Here is a 23,354-nt window from a genome sequence, read left to right on the forward strand (position 1 = left end):
GCGACTCGTACACACTCGTCCGGTCTCGAGCTCATGCTAAAACTTGTTTGCACTACTGTACTCAGGAGTGCATATATTCAAGAATGCAGGCACTCACAAAACCAGTATCCATGAGATTGTACTCATGAGTAGTGTACTACTCATGAGTACTGTGTACTCACGAGTACTGTGTACTCATGAGTACTCATACTCATTAGTACTCAAACTCATGAGTACTCATACTCATGAATACTGTACTCATGAGTACTCATACTCATGAGTAGTCTACTCATGAGTACTGTACTCACGAGTGGTGGACTTACCCCTGTACTCACTCTTCATCGTACTCACTTTTTTTTCTGGGTGTGTACTCACTCATCATCGTACTCACTCGTGAGTTTGAGTACAAATGAGTACAATTGAGTGTACTCACGAGTGAGTACGCCGACCTATGGTGAAGGTTGTGTACAGGTTCGCGGCCTTCAAAGGTTACGCCTTAGTGTGAGCTTCCTTCATTCTTTCATGAGAACAATAGCAGAATTCAATACTTTACCGCACAACGTCACGAACATAACTTCTCAAAATGCTTTTTATCGGCTACAGAAAATCGTGTTTGATTGCAGTGCTTGTTTTTTGTTGTTTTTTTTTGTCAGTGCTGACCGTTCTTTTCGGTCTTTCATATTTCCCGTCTACGGTATAGCAACGATGCCCTTAATGCACTCTGCTTTTCCTTTCCTTCGCAGTGTTTCCTATATTTGCTTGTGTTTTGCTTTATATTAAAATTGCCGTTTTCATTGTACTACATTCATGTATACCGCTGAATTTGTTATGAGCATTACTGCTGCCTTGCGAAACGTGGTGATCGCACGTGCTCGTATATGGTCATAATCTGTAAGCTTAGTGCATTATCACTGCCCTGTGTAGTGAGACCGTGTTAGTGGTCGCTTGTAAACTCTGCGTTCTTCCGGTGGTGTGTACTCTGCCAAGGGACAGGTGGCAGCATTAAATAAATAAATAAATAAAACACGGTACTATATCGCTGCACTACCAGTATATAAATATATATATATATATATATATATATATATATATATATATATATATATATATATATATGTATATATATATATACGATAGAGAAGTCCAACTGAAAAACATAACATTAAATGTTATGTTTTTCATTTTTACTTCTCCAGCGTGCAGCTAACCTCATAGCCAGGAACCTTTTCTCTTACTATATATATATAGTAAGGAAATGAGGGGCTCGATGAGGAAATACAGAAAGATAGGTCGGCAGTCTACAATGCCAAAGGAGGCATAGGGGTGTGGTTAGGCTCTTTTCTTTTTTTTTTCACTACGGTTAATTAAGGGCACTTTTTCTTAATATACAGAAGAAAGAAAGAAAGAAAGAAAAACACGCGCCCAGAGTGGGGACCGAACCCACGCCTTTCGATTACATGTCGAATGCCTTACCGATTCGGCTATCTGGGCGACTGTGTTCTCCTTCACTTTCTGGGCTATTTATATTTACTAGAAGTGTATCTGACGCTTGAGGGTGGTAGCCAGCGCCACTCTGACTACACGGGGAGAAGGGGACCTTTTTTTCAACCCCCGGGGCGTGACTCGAGCGTCTCCAGCCTGTCATGAGCGGGTAACTGGCGGGAAGCCCTCTTATGCTACCTAGGCATCAAGGCTGCCAGAACCGAGACCCTCGCTAGGCTTTCGCAGAATAATATAGTAAGGAAATGAGGGGCTCGTTGAGGAAATACAGAAAGATAGGTCGGCAGTCTACAATGCCAAAGGAGGCATAGGGATGTGGTTAGGCTCTTTTCTTTTTTTTTCTTTTTTCACTATGGTTAATTAAGTACACTTTTTTTTAATATACAGAAGAAAGAAAGAAAGAAAAACACGCGCCCAGAGTGGGGACCGAACCCACGCCTTTCGATTACATTGTAGACTGCCGGCCTATCTTTCTGTATTTCCTCAACGAGCCCCTCATTTCCTTACTATATTATTCTGCGAAAGCCTAGCGAGGGTCTCGGTTCTGGTAGCCTTGATGCCTAGGTAGCATAAGAGGGCTTCCCGCCAGTTACCCGCTCATGACAGGCTGTAGACGCTCGAGTCACGCCCCGGGGGTTGAAAAAACGGTCCCCTTCTCCCCGTGTAGTCAGAGTGCCGCTGGCTACCACCCTCAAGCGTCAGATACACTTCTAGTAAATATAAATAGCCCAGAAAGTGAAGGAGAACACAGTCGCCCAGATAGCCGAATTGGTAAGGCATTCGACATGTAATCGAAAGGCGTGGGTTCGGTCCCCACTCTGGGCGCGTGTTTTTCTTTCTTTCTTTCTTTCTTCTGTATATTAAAAAAAGTGCACTTAATTAACCGTAGTGAAAAAAGAAAAAAAAAGAGAAGAGCCTAACCACACCCCTATGCCTCCTTTGGCATTGTAGACTGCCGACCTATCTTTCTGTATTTCCTCAACGAGCCCCTCATTTCCTTACTATATTATTCTGCGAAAGCCTAGCGAGGGTCTCGGTTCTGGCAGCCTTGATGCCTAGGTAGCATAAGAGGGCTTCCCGCCAGTTACCCGCTCATGACAGGCTGTAGACGCTCGAGTCACGCCCCGGGGGTTGAAAAGAAGGTCCCCTTCTCCCCGTGTAGTCAGAGTGGCGCTGGCTACCACCCTCAAGCGTCAGATACACTTCTGGTAAATATAAGTAGCCTAGAAAGTGAAGGAGAACACAGTCGCCCAGATAACCGAATTGGTAAGGAATTCGACATGTAATCGAAAGGCATGGGTTCGGTCCCCACTCTGGGCGCGTGTTTTTCTTTCTTTCTTTCTCCTGTATATTAAAAAAAAGTGTACTTAATTAACCGTAGTGAGAAAAAAAAAAGAAAAGAGCCTAACCACACCCCTATGCCTCCTTTGGCATTGTAGACTGCCGACCTATCTTTCTGTATATATATATATATATATATATATATATATATATGTGTGTGTGTGTGTGTGTGTGTGTGTGTGTGTGTGTGTGTGTGCGTATTTATATATCTATATATGTATATCTCAGGAAAGCAAGTTCTCTTTGCTGAAACGTAGGCCACAATCGTGCTTTTACCTTGTTCGAAGTTTTTCGTCTCTTTTGTTCTCTACCATCTGCAAAGTTCTACACTGCTCCCTATATATATATATATAGATATATATATATACATATATGGTATATATATATATATATATATATATATATATATATATATATATACCATATATGTATATATATATATCTATATATATATATATATATATATATATATATATATAGAGAGAGAGAGAGAGAGAGAGAGAGAGAGAGAGAGAGAAATAAGGGTTGGCAGTCCTGAAAACCTCGGCAAGCAAAGAGGAGGTTCTGGTGGGTCCTAGAAACAGACCTCCAGAATACCAGACCGGTATCCTGGAGGTCGTGGGTTCGGGTACCACCCGGCGGGCATTTTTTCTCCACTTTCTTTCTGACTCAAAAAATTCTACCTCTGTTTCTATGACCCACCACAACCTGCCCTTTGCTTTCCGAGGTTTTCTTGAGACTGCCAACCCTTATTTTCTGTCTTATTTCACCGAGCCCCTCTTTCCCCATTTTTCTGATTCTCTCTCTCTCTCTCTCTCTCTCTCTATATATATATATATATATATATATATATATATATATATATATATATATATATATATATATATATATATATATATATATATGTATATATATATTGCTTTCCATTCATTAGGAAATAAAAAAATACTGAAATTCAGTATCAAGTTGAGTTTTCAATTTTCGTGAAGCTGTGTCACAGTGCCGAAAAAAGTTTCGAAAAATATAGCCTCGTGAACTTGTTCGCAAACAGCTCGAACACAACATGTGTATATGTGGCAGGCCCAAATTTTTTTGCACAACAATAGTGTTTGTTTTTTCAACGGAATAGTGTTTGTCTTTTCAACGGAAGGAGAACCAGGGACGCTAACATCAACAGCTGCAGCTCCCCAATGTACTGAGAGCCAGGCTTGTAACAGCTCTCGAGGTAGCGCACAGGACATGTCCTCCGCCAGTGCTCACGTACCAAACTGACAAAAAATTCGCAAAAACAATTTTCTCATTGCCATGCATCTTCTAATTCTGTTGAGTGGAGCGCCAAATAAACCACCAGGTATCATCGTGTAAATCTGCTCAATAAAATTATGACAGCAAGCAAAACCATTCATTCAAATGCAGAATATTTTGGATAAGATGGGGGCACGCCCCTTAACGGCGGTCGATAGAGACCACGTTCAAAAAATGGACAGGATACCTACGTCTAGGTCTAAAGACGTCATACGCCCTTTCTTACCTCGTCTTTGAGTGAGTGCTTTGAACGGAGCGGCGGCATTCACCATCCTTGCTCTCCAAGTGCTTAAAATCCGCCTAGAGAGCGAGACTAGCCGCAACGATTTCATATCCCGCTGTACACGAAAAGCAAGAATCATCTGCATGTGCGACGACCTCAAGTGCAATCACCACTATGCTAGTGCGGCGGTGCTGAAATAACAGGAACTCTTTTCTCCGCCGGACTATCTATCATTATCGGGTGCTACCAGAACGTTTCCTCATTTCCTAACTCCAGTGGTCTCTGCGCCCGAGTCTAGCGGCAGAGACACGCACGCTCCTCGCTAACACCGTCGTAATTTTAGGTTGGCGGCAATGACGTCGTTTCCGATGACGCTTGAAAATCACTGTTGAGTAACACAGCAGCTGTGAATGCCTGACGCCTATGGAAAATAACCGAATGAGCCGAGTAACTCTATCGCGTTCACAACAAACAAAACAATCTAACAACGACCTCTGACAAAGCGAGCTTAAAAATTTGGGGAAAGGGAATTGAAATGACACAATCGACCTTACATGTGAGGATATATGCAGTGTCATGGGTGTTACAGCCTCGCATACATGTAAACGTGTGAACAAAAACACGCAAACATGATAACAAGGGCTTGGCGAGCATGGGCATGTCAGTGACAAAATATTTCCGTGATAAGAATACGCGCCTCGACTAAATTTTTCTCGTTTTGAAAAAGGTTCATTCCATTTCAGATCGTTATGGTGGCAGCAACCATTTACACGAGGAGGCGAGAAGCTGGAGCACCATTATTAATCTGGGGTGCGCACTGCCTACACATTGTGGCTCTAATCACGGACATTTTTCTTGTAATAGGACGATCAGCAGTAAGTATTTTGGTGTACCTACGTCGTAACCTCGCGATGTTTCGACAATTCGGGACAAATAATCATATATTTTATGTATGAAGGCTTACATGCTGACAGCCGGGAAGGCTTTGCTGCATTTCATTTCATTTCATTCATTTCCACCTTAAGGGCCGTGAGGGCATTACATAAGGGGGGGGGGGGGGGCGCGCAGAAACGTATGACACAGCGTTATGAAAAAAAGATTAGAAGGCAACAAAGAAGAAAGAAAAAAAAACGAATTACGAAGGTACAGCAATAATAGCATCAAATACAAAAATACAGTGCAAAAAATACAGTTCAAAAAAGATACAGCATTAAAAAAAGAAAAAAAAACATGAGGCACATCTCATACTCACGTATTATGGAACATGGTTGAGAAATTATTTCGCGGAATAATTTGCGGTCTGCGCATGAGGCTATTGTGTCGGGCAAATGGTTCCAGAGGGTTATTGCTTGAGGGAAGAATGAGTAGAGCATTGTTGAAGTGATGCAGGTTAGTCGTGCTATGGCGTTGCTGTGGCTGATACGGGACGAGGTTTGGTGTGGCGGTTTTAAGAGAGAATGTCTGGATTTCGAGTGATAATAAAAGGCATGAAGAAGGCAGAGGCGAGATATGATCCGGCGTGACTCAAGTGAATGCAGGTTCGAAGATTTCTTTACTGCAGTGACGCTGGTGTTAGTGGAGTACTGTGAGCAGATAAAGCGGGCGGCACGATTCTGTATGGCTTCTAACTTGAGGGTGAGGTATGCCTGTGAGGGATGCCAAATTGACGATGCATATTCCAGTTTTGGTCGTACGAACATTAGGTAGGCTAGTTTTTTTATGTCCCAAGATGCAAATTTTAGATTCCGGCGTAGGTAGCCGAGCGTGGGTACGGCGTCCGAGAAAAGGGTTTGTATGTGTAATGTCCATGATAGCGATGGTGAGAGATGAACTCCGAGGTATTTGTGGAATGCTGCAGTGGCAATCGGGAACGAGTTAATTTTTTAGAACTGTGTTACTGTATTTTTACGAGTGAACGATACCAGTTTACATTTTTCTGTGTTTAGCGGCATTAATGACTGATCACACCATGCTGTGATATGGTTGAGTTCATGTTGAAGAGCAATGCTGACTTCAGGGTTGCGGATGGTAGTGGAAATGACGCAATCTTCGGCGAACAGTCTTAACTGGTTAGCAATACTATTCGGTAGGTCGTTAATGTAAATTAGGAAAAGTAGTGGTGAGAGGCACGCAGCCTGTGGGACCCCGTACGTCACATCAGTGAGGGACGAATTATGGTCATTTACAGTTGTGAATTGTTTACTATTGGTGAGAAAATTTTTAAGCCAGGAAATTATGATACAAAGAATTGCAAGGTTAGAAAGTTTAGCGAGCAGTCGGTTGGGAGGAACCCGGTCACATGCCTTAGAGAAGTCTAAGAAGACGGCATTAATCTGAAGGTTTTCGTCCATATATTGTAGTAAGTCATTTGTGAAATCTGCTAATTGTGATTCGCACGAGTAGAATTTTCGAAAGCCATGCTGGTGTGGGTAAAAAAAGTTGATCGACTCTAGATGGGTCATTATGCTGGAGAAAAGAATGTGCTCAAGTAGTTTAGATGGGATGCTAATCATTGAGACAGGACGATAGTTAGCTGGCATTGCAGGGTTACCGGATTTAAAAATTGGTACGATCGGGGCTTTTTTCCAATCATACGGGACGTGTCCGGTGTCAAGTGACTGGGTAAATATTAGGTGTAAAATTTGACTAGAGAGCAGTAGGGTATTTTTAGTAGTTTACTGTTAATCTGATCGCAGCCGGCTGTAGATGAAAGTTTAAGAGCCCTTAAAAGATTAGATATTCCCGCAGGGCAGATTACAATATCAGGCATTTCGTTTGGGGGAGGATCCAGTGGTGTGACGGCAACAGTGTTACTGGCAGAGGAAAATGCCGAGGAAAAGTGATTGTTCAGGGCAGTGGCGCATTGGTTTGTGTCGATAATTACTCCATCCGAGTTTGTAAGTTCTATGCGCCTGTATTGAAACTTGGGGGATAGGATGCGCCAGAATTTGTTTGGGTTAGACTGAAGAATTGATAACAGATCTTCCGAGAAGAATTTTTCTTTTGCTGTAGTTAGTTCTTGAATACATTGTTTAGCGCATGTGTGGTAACGTTCCTATGCTAAAGAGCTGTTTTTTGAATGTGATGTTCTGTAAAGGCGCTTTATGCGGTTACGGGGGCTTTTTAGGCGTTTTGTAAACCATTCATTGTTAGATCCGGATTTGATAACTATTGTTGGAATGTGTCCTTTTTTAAGATTAAGTAGCGTAGTCCTGTAGAGTTCCCAGTTGGCATTTACGGATCTGGTAAAGTTAGTGTCTCGGAAGCTATCGAAGAAAAGAGAAAGTTCATTGTTGATGGCATCGAAGTTTCCCCTCGTACAATTTGTAATACGTTGCGTTGTGGGTGATCTCCTTTTTAGTAGCGAAGCGATGCAAATATGAATTAAACTATGATCGCTAAGCCGGGGAAGTGCGTTTACTGATTTAATGTCATCAGGGCAGGATGTTAGCAGCAAGTCGAGTGTGTTGTTGCCTCTGGTAGGGCATGTTATGGACTGATTAAGGCTGAAATCTAATGTTGCGTCTTGGAATTGCTCTGATTCTTTAGAAGACCTGTCAGGGATTGAAAGTAACGGCCAGCTGATTTGTGGGTTGTTGAAGTCACCAAATATGAAGATGGGTGTATCGGGATATTTATTTTGAAGTAATGTTAAAGAATCACGGAACACGTTACACAAATTGGGGAAGCTGACCGGTGGCCTGTAGCAAACACCGAATATTAATTTCCGGGGAGGATCGGATACGCAAACCCATGTTAGTTCGATATTTTCAACGGCGCATATGATCGAAGATGATAAGTTATTTTTGATAGCTGTGAGAACGCCACCGCCTCTACGGTCGTTACGATCGCGGCGATAAAGAGAAAAATTTAGGTTAGAGGAAAGCATTCATTATCGCTTTAGCCACGTTTCTGTCAGTATTATGATATCAGCCCTGATATCTTCAAAGAGGCTCTGAAGCTGGTTGTGTTTAGGGATTACACTTGTAATGTTTGTAAATACAACGTTAAGATTTAAATCTGATGCAGGACGGTGGCGCGTGGTACTCAGGAAAGGGCAATTCGTGGACTGTCACGGGGAGCTAGGGGTTGTGTTTGCTGGCGGTGCTTGGTCATGGATTTCTAACGTGTCATTCGGCCGGTTGTTGCGTTCCTTAATGATGTCTCATGGTGCGTCTTACAGTGGAGTGGAGTGAAATAAACGTTTATTTAGCCTGCAAAACCGACGCGACGTGAGCCGTGGCCCGCGTCACGCCCGTCGACCGGGCCTATATCGCTTTCGAGGGAGCGTCCCGATCCTGTCGAGCCGCTGCCTCTCGGGCTTGCTGTACGGCACAGAGAAATAACTTTTATTACCAACGTGTAACTTGTCAACACTAAGTTTGAAGGCGCAGTTTTGGGGCCGGATGAATTTCAACAGCTTCGAGCTTGCAAGGCGCGTGGATGGGGCGAAGTCTTCTCTGAATGCGAACGTAGTGCCTTTCAATTTTGGTCCGTTACTTAGTATTTTCGCTTTAGTTTTAAGATGGCTTAGTTTTATTACAATTGGACGTTTTTTGAGGTCTGCAAATGTTCCCAGGCGATGTGCACGCTTGATGCTGTTTGGTTCAAGTTTGACGTGAAGACGGCGGCCGCAAAACGTGATAATCGATTCTTCCGAACCTTTCCATGGTCCGTCTGCCGAATCGTCAAGTCCGAAAAAAAGAAGGTTGTTACGGCGCATTCGGTTGTTAGCCTCAGTGTGAGTGGCTTTAAGGATTTTGATCGTGTTTTATGCCGAGTGTCTCGTTAGTTTCGGTGAGTGGGCGTTGCTCTGTCTGAGGTGATTCGGGCACAGAAATATGGTTTGTCAAAGTGGTAAGAAGCTGTTCATTGTTAAACTGGGTGGCCTTTATCTTGGTTATGTCAGTGGAAACAGTCAAAAGGGCTTTCTCTAATTTCTCAATGGCAATCATGATGGATGGAAGATCGGGTTGAGGTGGGCCGGGGTTCAGCTCAATATCTCCACAAAGTAGTAGCAGTTGTACTTGGGATGATAAATGAAATTCGATGGCCTTAAAGCACAACCTAACAAAATCTCGCCACTTCAAGTCATAGGGGCATGACATCGCTATAAGATAGGGGTTGTTAGAGATGTATTGTTTAGAATTGTTAAGATAACTGACCTGGAAGAGCAGTGTCGTTAGCATTGTGCGGGAGGCGCTGTTGTGCGCCGTGCTTTTGGTGGCGAGCTCCTGATTAAATAGAGCGCGTGCGTCCTCCGTGACTTATGACGTCGGCGGGTGCATCGGTTGCCAGACGAAGTCAGTTGAAGGCGTCGAATCCAGGTGGCAGGTGGCGGGTGGCAGGTTTTGGGGGCGTCCACGCTCCAGCAGGCTGGGTTGGGGTGGAGGTTGGGCTCCGGGCAGCAGATCGCTGAAGTGGCAAGGGCAGTCGGTGGTCGGCAGGCGGCATAGGAGTTTCTGGAAGAGCAGTGTCATTAACATTGTGCGGCAGGGGCTGTCGTGCCCCACCTTCTAGCCAACTCCTAGCGTGTGTCCGCCAGCTGAACGCATTGAAGCTCTGAGCACTTCTAAAGCGATACGATTACCTCTGTTATTCATCTATCAGTCACTACGACCATATTTAATTTTCGCTATCAAGCCTACAGCGCCTTGAAACTGGTTCTCTGTCAGTTATTCTTATTACCTAAAGGAATCCTGAGAAGGCCTGAGGCGGAAGAGATCTTTTTGGTGCAGAAAAGTTTTCCAGCCGTCTTTAAAATGAAGTCACGTGATAAGACACTACCGATAAAAGTGTGAGTAGTTTCATTCCCATGTGGTGAAACTTCGATGTGGTTTCTACTGCAAATTTTCGGTAAGCTTGTGACATATAATACAGACCCTATAATAACTTCCACTTCAGATATTTACCTGCTAGTGTGGCCGAGATAAAATGAAATTGCGTGACGCTGAAAGTTCGCCTTTAAGCGGGGAACTCGGTAGCGTTATCACACTCTACAATAAAGATGACTGTGCGTATGGTGTGACCGCAACAGACATCGCACTGCCTGTTCTGTGGACCTGACCACAGAACGTTTAACTGAACTGAACTTCAGACGCCATACTTCAGTACTTATTTATTTCCACCGAGCTGAGTGTAATTTGTATCGTGAGGGGAAGCGCTCCTATGGAAATAAATAAGTACTGAATTCCAGCCGCCATTGTTCAGTACTTATTTATTTCCGCCGGAAGGCTTCCCCTCATGCTGCAAGTTAGACTCAGCTCGGGCATAGCATGTGCTCCCCGGTCGCTCCCAAGAGGTCCGGATCTCATCTTACCAACTCTGTATATGCCAGTGGGCCTTCACAGCGCGCACACAACAACACTGAGCCGCGCATGAAGAGACGCTTCCCGAAGAGCGAGTGCGCTAGCTTGAACGGTCGACTTAGGGTGCTTTTCTACAACTTGTTAAAATGTTCCGTACTTTGTTCCCGCCTAATTTCAACAAATCATGCTCACCGTAATGTTTATTTAGTAATCTTTTTATGTTGTTAAGGCCATATCTCACCCTACATTGCGGTCATAAGCACCTTACAAACTATGTTACCGCACTACTGATAACAAGCCCATATTTGGAGATATGTAGCTGCAAAACAACAAAAATAGTGCAAAATGTCATCAATGTACGTGATAGAGAGAAACCTTGGATTTCATTTGTGAAGGCTTTTAAAATCGAAGATGGCCTTTTTTTAATTGGCTTTCAAAAAATGCCGAAATGCTTTACATAGTCCAGTACAGTGCGTTTTTCAAAGGGAACTGTCTTGACCATCTAGACTAAAATTGGCACGAGGATTGAGAAAGGATATAAAAATAACACTAAAAACTGTCAACAGCCTAGCTTGCTTAGATTCCGAGAAAAAAGGCCCCACATTTGGGCAATTTTCAGAAAGTTTTCCAATTTGGGAATTTTTATTAAAAGAAACTTGTTCTGCAAGCCGAACACGAATATGTTAAATAATTTGAGAGTCTGCAAAGTCTTCACTTTAAAGCAACTAGGGCGATAGCTGCCGTAGTTGTTGTTTTACAGCAGTAGATGTTTCAAATTTTCGAACGAGCCGCTCAACGCTCCAGTGACTCAAGCAGGCGTTGGGAATTTTTTGTGGAAAGGGAAACTTTTTTCGCACAAAATAACTTCACTCATGTGTTATCCTGTGCACAAGGAGCTATATATTAAATTTTCGACAAAAAAAAAGGTGTCGACCGGAGTGGCCTGTCTCACCTCTCGTGAAAACACCCCATGCATGGTGTTGGTCACTCCAGTGCGCTTATACCCCTGTACAACACGTTCGCTTTGCTGCTTCTGTCAACCGATTTAAGGGCCGGTTCACTCGAGTGTAGTTCAAGTACAGGTGGCCATGAGGCTGTACTTTATGGAACAAAGGAATTTGTACGTTCTTCCCAAACTGGTATCGCCCATAGAAACTAATCTCTGCGTCAGCATATCCCCTATTCAGACTCTACTAGCCACAAATCATCTTCAAATCTTCTTCTACAGGGGGTTAGTATGGACCTTACAGAAACAGACAGTAAAATTACACGTATTTATTCCTTAAGATGTACGCCGAGTCTGGTGGTCAAAGTGTTTAACGACTCAGGAATCGTACGAGGCTACGTAAAGAATATGTACAAAAACACATAGAAGGAATAGAGTACAAGAATCAAGAGTACAAGAGTTGAAGAAAGTACAAGAATACAAGAGTACAATAAACACATACAGCACAAAAGTCCGAGATCGGGTTTTAATGACTGTCTCGGTCCGGGAGGCTGCAAACTGGTGCTGTACTAGCGATCAAACTATACACAAGCAACCGAAGACCAAAAGAGTTCCTTTGTTTTGCGAAAGCTATAGCTTTCTCTAAACAAGAAATATACGCCTCCCGCGTAGGGAGGAAAAAAAAAAATTCACAGCATATCCACGGGGTGAATGATGATGAGTGGGCGAAGCTCCTGAGGGGAAATCATCGGTAAAACCGTGACTCTTCAGTGAAAGTTCGCCCACTACATCTGTGTCCGAACGTAACGTCTAGAAAGTCTCGCTTAAACCGCGAGTCGGCACCTTGGGCCTGAGCTCGCCTGATGCGTTTTGCAGACGCCTCACGAGCTCTCACTGCATCGGGGTCTGCCTGCCGATACGCGCGCTTTCTCGCCGCTTCCCGTTCTCTGACGTTTTGGAGATCCTCTTCGCGCCGCAGCCGTGCCGCTTCGCGTACGGCAGGGTCCTCGCGCCGTTGCCGTGACGCTTGGGCCTCTCGTTCTCGAACGCTGGGATCTTGGCGGCGTCGTCGCGCAGCCAGACGACACGCTTCGGCCTCCCGCTCTCGTACGGCAGGATCTTGGCGGCGGCGTCGCGCAGCTTCACGGAGCGCTTCTGCCTCGCGGGCTCGCACATCTGCAGCCTTATCCATCGGGCGACTCCGAGCGCGCGCCAACAGCGAACGGATTTTATTACAACGCTCCCCGCCATCTAGTAAACAATCCAAGAACTAAACTAGAGGTAGCCACGCCATCTAGTAAACAATCCAAGCGCATCTTTTCATCATATACAAGTACCGCCATCTAGTAAACAATCCAAGAACTAAACTAGAGGTAGCCACGTCATCTAGTAAACAATCCAAGAACTAAACTAGAGGTGGCTACATACATACGCGAGGATGGACAGACCCACGCCTTAAGGAGCTTCGCCCCCAAAAAAAGTACTAGATATCCTCGCGATAATGGTGTAGGGAATGCGAACTGCCGTATGGACACTCGCCAGAAGCAACTGCTTGTCTGGTTTGAAAAATGAGGTCGTACGATATAATTAGAAAGGGTATGTTCCATGAACTTCATACTATGTGGGGGTGCCCGTAAAAAGCGGTTTAATGCGCGTAGGAAAGTAGAATATAGTCCAAAGGGGAAGTGGCGTCAGCTGCACGACTGACGCAGGAAGCGGCAGCGCAGGGCAGTCTTGTTGTTTCGCATAATTAAAGGTCCGCCTTGCGGAGTTGAACTTATATGTAAGTTTTTAACCAACCAAACGATGTTATTCCGGTTGCTAGAGGCGCGAGTTTGACATAGCGGGTTTTTATTTCATAATAAAACGTTCTCGTCTCATGTTGCGTAAAAAACGCGCCTTAATCAACAGGACAGTACAACTACCTCTAACTTTCTATTTCATGAACTTCCAACTTCGATGATAAACTTCATTTGTATTTGCAAGTGTTCCTTTTTCACCCAAATATAGTGCTGCTGATACACCCGGTTGAATTGCATGCGTATCTTTATTCGAACCCAACAACTGCTACACAGCAAGTATAGTCATTTTTTTTGCAGCCGCTCATTGCTATATATACTCATCTTTGATATCTTTCAGGACAACCCCTATTCCAGGTTTAGCGACTGCTGGGTTGTGATATCAAACATAGCGCTTTGTATCACAGAGGCCGGTAGCTGTCTTTTTTCTGGGCTTCAAGACTCAGCCCCCTGCAGAAGATTCACAAAACAGGTACGTAGCGCTCGCTAGCTGAAGAAAAAGGCAGGCATTTTCTTCAATGTGATGCGGGATAAGTGTGTAAACACTTTTCTCAGAAACGAGTAGCTGAAGAAATAATATCGGCTTCTAATTGTGCAGTCTTTTCTCAATGACGTAAACCTCCTGCCGAGTTCGTACAGGCCGCTGTTCGGGATGTGTTTTGTTTTGTTGATTTCAACATTGAAAATATTCGTAGAACTTTGGGAGAAGCCTCAACTGACCATTACGCGACACGAAAAAGACACTGAATTTACAGAAACATGTAAAAGTAGAGGGAGGAGGAGACGGGAACTTCATTCAGGCTAAAATTCTCTATACACTTAAAATTCTCTCAGCTCTGCATCCAGCGACCCTAGGAGGGGCGCTCTTTTCTTGGAGTCTCGACTGGCGCGGCCAAGCGGGTCCTGTTGACTAGCACAAGCATTTGAAAGCTCGAAGTACTAAATAAAAGGCGCGTCTCTCTGCATCCGAGTGCGTGCCACCGTCTCGGATGCTAAGTGCGGCTCTGAAACCATACTTTGTTCGATCTTTCGCGTGAAATATGAGGGCGATGAAGCACCACAAATTTGCTGTCAGTAGTCAAAATATACTTCACCGTTTCTAGCGGCATTTATAAGGAGCGCTGCTGAACGCCACTTGGTACCGCGAAGAGGACCATTATACTACTGCACTCACTGCCTTCTTCGAACAGCCTTAGTAAGGATCGGAGACAATGGCACTGTTTTTTGAGCGAGCAGCGTGATTTTTGGCCAATCCCTATTTTGGTATCAACTGCAGAGAGGAGTGGCACGGAAAACCTAGCGTTTGTCCAGATGACAAGGATCGTGTTTCAACTTCTCATCCCGTTCTACAGTACCGTCTTACCAATTACTAAGTAATGTTGCCTGCTTTGGGAGGCGATTAGAGCTGCCGTTTTTCATAGCCAAGCTGTACTACTGTAATAGCAGCCTCCGGAAAAAGTTTTCGTGACAGCGGGACAGTATCGTCTCTCTCCAAAGCGGCCATTACCCCAGTCCCAACCATCTATTAATAGGAGAGACCTTCAATTCTTTTGAGCATTGAAGGACTCTGGTAATAGCCAACGGTCACACAAAAGCAACCAATTTATTTAATTCATTTGAATATTTCAAATACTCTTAGTGGCCTAAGGACTGCTTCACCTGGTTTTTTCAACACGAATGTTGGTATCTGAACAAATTAACAGTGTAAACCCAGGTCGTTTTGCGCAACTGAAGGATCAATAGAAATTCACAAATTTCGGAAAAAAAGGTTTAAATATCTTATACGCTAAAGAAAAAAACACAAAGACGACCGTTGATGTAGATACCACGAACGCAAGAATACACGAAGAATTTCTCGAGAAAATGTTTAACCAAGCATAAACGTGGTACTTCCGGCACTAGTTAGTGGTACCGTAACGGTGTTGTTAAAAGCATAACCAAGCCAAGCTTTTTATTAAAGCCATTCATACATATTTCCGGAACTTTTTCCGCCATCGCTAAGACGGATGACGCAAATCTATAACTGTGCATGTTACGTAAAAACCCTTAATAATACTTGAACATCACTGACGCATTTCTCGGCTCACTTGGCGAAAATGTGCCGTCCAGATCTCCTTATCCGGGCTTTCTCCCCGACGTTGCCATTCACTTCAACACCCTCAAAACATATGCATTCATTTCGATTGGCCAATGAAGATGACCGAAGCCGTTAGAGGCCCCTGGTCGATTCAACAACTCTCATGTGTCCACGACGGAGAAGTTACGATTGTAGGAGAAGCCGGAAGTGATTAGTTCGACACGATGTCTTCGTCTCTGTCGTCATCGATCAGCCCCTCTTCCGCGCCGCTTGCTGCAGGCACTGTGAGCATGGCTTGAAACATTGCTATGCAATATTCCTGGCCTCACATTCATCACTTGTAACCATGTACAGCGTGGCCACTTCGGCGGATTTGTCAGTTAAGAGAACAGCAGCCGTCAGCAGCCCACGTACATCCGGTTCGCTAATGCGATATTCCGTTCTGAGGTAGACACAAGTGAAGCGCTTGCGGAGTGATGCAGAACGTTAATTAAACGCGTACTTGTGCCGCCCCCCTTCCAAAGCAACGTGAAAAATACCAAACCCCCCTTATTTAGAAAAAAATGAGCAGTATTGATCAAAGAGAACATTTTGCAATAAGAAATCACGAAAGTTGCAAAACATGTGGCACTGCAGGAGATCAAACCCAAACCGTTCTCACCAACAAACACAGTTCTAGCCCTGGGCTATTAACGTCGAACAGCGGGGTCCTTTTTGCATTTTCTCAAACAATATAAACCGTTTTTGAAGTGAACCAGTAAATGACGCCCTGGAAGTGGCGGGCCAGTACCCTCAGGGGAACGGAATCTCACTTATCTAATTTTCATTTTGGTGTGGCGTCAACATATTCACCCACAATTTTTGCGTACGCACACAGAATAGTGGCAAACCACAACGTCAGCTCTCAGGAGGAGATCACAGCGATTTGACAACTCGGAATTAGGCTGTGACGTAGAATTGCGAACCGCCAAGTCTCGCATTCTTAATCTGGGAATTATCCAGTCAAAGTGACGGTAGCCGCCATAGATAGGTTCATAGCAATTGAACGAATTCCGTACGGCAACGACGTAAGCCCACACCACCACATCCTTTCACCACTAAGTGAGAAGTGACGCCCATCCATTCCTACATCATCAGGGGAAGCGTGGGTACTCTCATAATTTTTGTAGCTATGAGTGATATGGCACCGCTAATGATGCCACATCTACTTCACTGAAGATCATCCTTTCTGTAGCGTGAACACAATGAAGTCCAGTAAAAGAGCAGGGCGTAGCGGATTGTTTTAAATTGCGTAAATTAGGACGTATTTGATTTCGCAAATACGTAGCTTCGTAGGTCGGTATTTTGCACGGAAGAAAAATTTGTACTCATTTATTGCCATGAGAATTTATTAGATGGAAGTGCCTTGCTAAAAAAAATTATCGTGTAACAGTTAGTCTAACTGTATGTGTATAAAGACGTTACAAACGAACGCAACTCCACTACACGTATTCTGCTTACTACGCGGTTTAGTGTTATATGAGAGCACAAAAGTACAATTTTGGTTTTAGTGGCGACAGCCATTCTTGGGGACGAGAAGCAGCCAATAAAAAGAATTTCCCTTAAATTGTTGCTTCAGAAGAGTAGTGCATGGGCTCCCAGAAGCAGCAACAGCGTTGGCCACGCCCTGGATTGCAATAGAGAGAAAAACCTCAATCGTGCTTACTCGCTGTGCGCACATCTCGGGAATGACAATGCGACCTTAAAATAACTTGGTGTCGTCAGGAAGACAAACACGGGTTCAGTGACGGTCGATCTCTACCCCTCGCTTTGAAGCTGTACGCTGAAATGGCAGCGACGCACCTCACATGCGTGGTACCGCAGGCTTGATGTGTTCTGCCGCAGCGATGCGCCGTACCTTCCAAAGTGCCCTGAACAAGAGACTCTCCGTGCTGTAAATGTGATCGTGATTCTACGTTATAACTTTATTCGCCGTTCAATTTACATGATTCTTTACGGGTTACATGAACATCTTCATACCACTCACCCCAAAAACTCCTTGCATGTTAGTTGGTATCTTGAGCTTAGTGGAGCAGCGATATCCCATAGGAGTTCGGCGTGATACGGCTCCCCATCGTACTTCACCATTTCATCATTCTGAAATAGTTATATGAAAACCGGTGAATTTATTTACTTGCCAAACAGGAGCTGCACCATATGTATTTAATAGAAAAACACAGGCTCCTTTGAATTTTGTAGCAGCTTCTATCATGATAACACTTTTTAGTGTTCTCTGTCTTGCATTTAATTTCTGCATTCGCCTGGTGAGCTCTGGCAGTTTTTCTCTTCATTCGACAAGAAATTATATATAAAAGGCAAAACTTTATTGCCCTACAATAATATATTATCCCTATCTAGCCGGAAACACAGGAAATTCAGAGGCGATTTGTATCTGTCACACCATAAACCAGGCTTCCTGTGGCCTCATCATTAAAATCAACTAAAAACATTAATCTTTTTTAGATACGTGCTTTACGGAAATGTGAAAACATCTGCAGTGGGAGGCCGAAACGTTCATGGGAAATATCACCTTTGGAAAAGCAATTCAGCGGAAATGACAGCTCTACTCGCTTGAAATTGTTAAATATTTAGCAACACTCTTGATGTCACTGAAAGTGACGGCGTCAGAGGGCTTCACGTAACAATGATAATCTGAAGTTATATCAACTACTGGAGTGACGTGCCTGGTGACCTGCTAGCCCAAAAGGAAAGGATGTATTCGCTTAAGGGGTTGGCAGCGTTCTTGCGAGCTTTGCAGGGGCATGAAGGAAAGGCAGACAAAGAATGCTGGAAAAAGTCAGCGCGACGGACATCGTCATTAATTTAATGTTTAATTAATTATACGTCTGCGAGTGGGTTGCGTATAATTTTAAAACACCGACCAGCACTGCACTTCTTGGAAATACATTTACGTCAGTTACTTAAAATCTATGGCGCCGCCAGTCACTGCCACATTTCTCACCATTAGTGCCAACGCCTTTGCTTGCTTCGATGCAAACTATGTAAAAACAGATGGCGTTCGGTCGACTGACGGGCGACAGGCTGATTGCAAGTCAACAACTACTTAGCGGTCATTTTCTCCAGCGCAGCCCCCTGTATAACAATGGCGAGCCGAGCCGAATCGCGCCACCAGTCTCTCACAGTGATGCCAATTTAGCGGATTTTCCGCTAAAACTGGCGGATTTCATTTTATTCTGACGGGGAAAAAATTAGTCTAGCGGCTAGTGGATTTTTTGACGGGCCATTGTCATACATGGCGGATTTCTGACGGATACCTCACGCACTGCACAGATTCAAAATCGCCCTGCAAGAAACCATTTCCGTGTCCTCGAAAAGGGCAGAAATTGCTTAACTTCAGAGGTTATGAGGGCTCCTGTTGACTTGCTCCGCCTATCTCAGACAAACAAATCCGTGATGTTTCAAAACGGCTCTGAGACAATCGAAAAAATTCAAAACCAGTGGAGCAAAATCACCCTCCTGGACTGGGAGCAAATATCGTTCACGCAGTCGTTCTGGTGTGAAGTTCACTCCTATAAGGACGCCTGCGGCAAAAACGCGTTCGCCGAGCTGGCCGGATTTGCCATGTCGATGCTCGTGCTGCCGTATTCAAATGCCGAAGTAGAGATGAGGTTTAGTCAGGTTAAAATAGTAAAATCCAAGATGAGGAACAAGCTGAAGCCTGAAACAACGAACGCCATCCTCGTCGTAAGAGCGGGACTGAAGTGACACCAGAAAAGTTGTTTTGATTACGAACTTCCCGCAGCAGTTGTTAGTGCAATCGGGACATCTGCAACGTATGTGCAACCAAGTCACCTTTCTGGTCCCTCAACAAGTACCAGCAGTCCCGTGGAGATGGTGTCAGACGATGACAGCGGCGACGAAAAAAAACCTCGATGTGTTTTTCGTTGACCCGTGAGAGCCTTTTTTTTTTTCATCAATGTGAACATTTATAACTTTTCGCCTCTTCTGTGATGAGGTTGACCAATGACGACCACCGCAGCACTGAAACTTGAAGTGTACTATTAGACTCCTTGGAAGACTCTTTTATATATTATTTCAGCTCCAGTAGTTTTGGCGAGCTTTTAAGAATGATAAAGGTATTTATCATACGAAATTGCACTGTTATTTTAAATAAAATAGGCCCAGCGGGAAATTTAGCGGATATGTTTTAGAATCTAGCGGAATCTGGCGGATTTCTTATTGCTTTTTAGCGGATGTCTGACGCCCAGTGATGGCAACACTGGTCTCTCAAGATGGGCCCGGAAAGCATACCGCGCGCCAAAGCCGAATCGCGCGGCCAGTCTCTGGAGATGAGTCCGGACAGCTTACCGTGCGCCATCTCATGGCCCCACCACCAGCGTATATATAATATCATCCTTGTAATCGCACCGATATTGCTCACAGGCCTCTTCTCCATCAAGGCTACTTGGCCGTACACAAACGAACGCCGGCCATCGTCGGCACGTATGCATCAGCCACTCAGAAACAGGCCTACCTATCTCTCTATCACCCCCTTTCTCCTCTCTAATCTTTCATCTCCCCTCCTCCCCTTCCCCACCGCACTGGGTTGTATGCAGGTGAGCACCCAGTTGGGCTCAATAATATCCCCAGTGCACTTCCTTTTCCTTTTCACCCGAACCGCCTAAGAAGAAGTCCACGACACCAGAGCAACAGGGTGCACATTTCGCCTGGGCCAAATACATCCACAACTTGCATTGGCTTTTTAATTAAACTTTTTTCTGGCTGTCCCACCATGTTTTTCGGGGGCTGTTGCTGCTACTGCTGCTGCTTTCTGGCCTGGTGCGCCGCTTGGTTTGATATCACGCCATAGAACGCTAGCTTGCCTCCGCGGGGTCCGGAAAACGACTCGCGGATGGGGGTGGGGTATCGTGGCGAAGTCACACGATGTAGTGTTGGCTTCCTCAGAGCAGGCCGGGTTGAGGTCGGCCGGGGACGCGTCTTTTCCGGGAGAGACTCGGGGGAGGTGGGGGGGGAAGCTCCTATTCATGCGTGTATACGTTGTTTGCGCTTGGGGCTGGTGGTGTCTTTGCCGGCGAGATTGAGACGTTGAACGTTTCTCCGTACGTGCCGTATTTTTAAATGCGAATGCATTTCTTAGTCGGGGGTTGTCGTGCGTTGGCCGGCGTGCGCCTAGCAACAGCTGTGGCGCGCCTAGCAACCGGAGCACGTGGTAGATCGGGCGGGAGTAGCGGAGGGCAAGGGGAGAGGAGGAGCGCGGTCGGCGTGTGAGGGCGCTCGCATCGCGGAGCTCGGGCGGAGTAGCGGAGAGTGAGTGGAGAGGAGGAGCGCGCTCGGGCGTGTGAGGGCGCTCACATCGCGGAGCTCGGCGGAGAGAGCTCGCTCGCGGGGCGGGCGTGTTGCGCGGGTCTCTCTCTCCTCTCCGCGTACCCTCTCTCCGCTCGCTGCGCTCGGAAAAATATATCTACCATTCACGGGAGTTGCATTGATCTGGTGTTTACGCGAAACTGTGCCGCGCGTATGCTTCTCAAAGACCCTTTGACCGTGCACTTCAGCGACCACAAGGCGGTGATTGTGGCCGTCAGGTACAACGATAACACAAACAGGTGCTGATGAATGAATAAATGGTTACGTTCACACTCTCGTCTCTCTTCATTAAGTACGCCATTAATAATACTTACTCGCAGCGCACTCATCGGTGCACCCAATGCATTCGCATTTCCGCACGATCCCCTTCGGGGAGGGGGGGGGGATTTTTTTTATGTACTCACCACGCTTCACCGTTCTCAAACATCAGCAACTATGCACTGAAGCTTGACGTTGGCCTAGTTGGGTACATAGGGCTTGAGAGACAGAGCGGAAAAATGGGATACGGGGGACAGCGCTTGTGGCTGTCCTCTACCTGCCCATTTTTTTCGCTCTGTCTTTCAAGCAGCAACTATGCCCTGTACAATAACACTCCAAAAAATGCCATTTGCTAGTTCATTTCGACCGCGGTAAGCCACGATGAAAGCTTCGCGACACGTCGATTCCAAGCTGTGCGTGGGATCCTACAATTTTTATCCTCACAAAATCAGCCTGTCTCCTTCAACGCGCTATCCGCCAAAAAAGGTGTGCTTAGATAACTGCGTGAGCCCAGGCGTGTACACATAATTACGAAGCCAAATTGTATCCATGCACGTGCAAGCATAGCCAGACTCGCAAAAAATGGAAGGATACTTTTGAGCTCAAGTTTCCCAAGACGGGTTTTCGATTTTAAGTTTTTTGCCTTTTGATCATTTATGAGCGTAAGGAATGTCAGGCCTGGCTTTTGTCTCACACAATACCGTACCGATTGAACGCGAAGTGGCAAATCACTGCTATCGAAGGCAGGCTGAGCCACAGAGTATTGTGCCGCATTTAGAGCTATATATAATACAAGCGCCTCATCACAAGCAGACAAATCCACTTTTGGGGGTTTTATGTGCTGACGCTAAACACGGGAAGTGAATTGGGCAGAAGTGGGGTTCTCCGGACTATTTTCGATCACCGAGGTTTTTAACGTGCTCGGAAACTTCGACACGTGGGCGATTTTCTTTCTCTTTACCATCTCTGAACCGGCCACCGCGTGGCCGAAACTGCACACCACAAGTGCACCAGGAGTCACCCATAACGAACGCGAGGCGACTGAAAACATATAAACTTGTAGAGGTTTGTTCCTCCCTATTATCCTGCTTAATATTTTCTGGAGTGGCCGCCTAATTTCACGAATTACAAATAAAGGCCGAAACAATGTAAACAGGTAGTCATTAACCTCCAATCCACCAACGGTATATTGTTATGAAAATTTTGTAAGTTAATCCGGAAAGCGGGGGAACTGCCACGACCCAGTGTTTTCAGACGAACATGTTTTCAGTGTTCTACGAGCTAAGAGTCTCTGTTTTTAATCATTGACCTCTTTTTACCTAGGAACATCAATTGAACATGTTAAGACCACTAGTGGCCTGGATACCCCGATGACTTTTTTCTCACTTGCTACAGGTTGCACACAACACCGATGAAGATGGACACTGTGTATTTCGCAAGCTCGCTTGCCACGCTGTTTGGAGGTACGAAAGCGTCCGGTTTTGATTTTTCTGTAGTCTACAAAACTGCCTCGCGATGTTTTGAATGCCGAAACTGCAGTTTAAGTAACTTTTTTGGAGGTGGTGCGGATACGCAGACCCTGTTGGCCACGAAGTGACCAGGTGCAGTAGATGGCAGTGTTATTAACGTCAAGCGTTAAAATCCACCAGGGAAACATACCTGTAAGAAGCCTTTTACTATTGAAGGGCGTGCGAGCATCATCCCATGTTTAAACTTTTTGTTAAGCAGCAAACAAATTTATTATGTACTAAGGACCGCAAAAGCCCCTTCGATTAGCTCAAACATAAACTATTGGTAGGACGAAGCAAATTGAATGGTTACGAGAAGCCAGTAAAAATAAAATCCTCTCCCGACCGGGTGTGTTCAAACATAGATTGCCGCTCAGACCGAAAAGTAAGGGTACGCAGCTCAAGAACTTTGACCGCGCTTTCGGAGAAGGTGAGACTCGCGAAAATGTTTTCGATTTTCATTCCTGCTTTGTTTCAGTAGCTTCATCCAGCGCTGTTGAAGCTAAGAGGTGCGTGCCATCGCATTCAATAGTGCGCTGGAGGAAAATTGGACGCCTAATATACCTATCTCGCAGCAAATGACACGAACAGAAGATAGCGTTTCTGTCAATACCACGTAAAGTATCTGTTACTTGATTCGGTTCCCTAGACTATCCATAATATGACTTATTATTCAATAATGAAGCTTTAGTTTCAGCTTGGTGCCTCAGCGCATGCCTGTGCGA

General features: G+C 45.0%; 1 protein-coding gene across 1 annotated transcript in view; it reads left to right on the plus strand.

Moving 5' to 3' along the window:
* The window catches only part of LOC144166604 (ATP-binding cassette sub-family C member 4-like), a 216,827-nt gene that overhangs the window by 53,203 nt on the left and 140,270 nt on the right, over positions 1 to 23,354 (plus strand). Inside the window, exons 4-6 of the mRNA XM_077696121.1 lie at positions 5,092 to 5,223; positions 13,742 to 13,873; positions 22,517 to 22,584. Of these exons, the coding sequence (XP_077552247.1) occupies positions 5,092 to 5,223; positions 13,742 to 13,873; positions 22,517 to 22,584 (332 nt within the window). The remainder of the gene's footprint in view (positions 1 to 5,091; positions 5,224 to 13,741; positions 13,874 to 22,516; positions 22,585 to 23,354) is intronic.

The sequence above is a fragment of the Haemaphysalis longicornis genome, unplaced genomic scaffold (genome assembly GCF_048455015.1).
Source record: "Haemaphysalis longicornis isolate Haplotype H1 unplaced genomic scaffold, Haemaphysalis longicornis Haplotype H1 scaffold_1, whole genome shotgun sequence".
NCBI lineage: Eukaryota > Metazoa > Arthropoda > Arachnida > Ixodida > Ixodidae > Haemaphysalis > Haemaphysalis longicornis.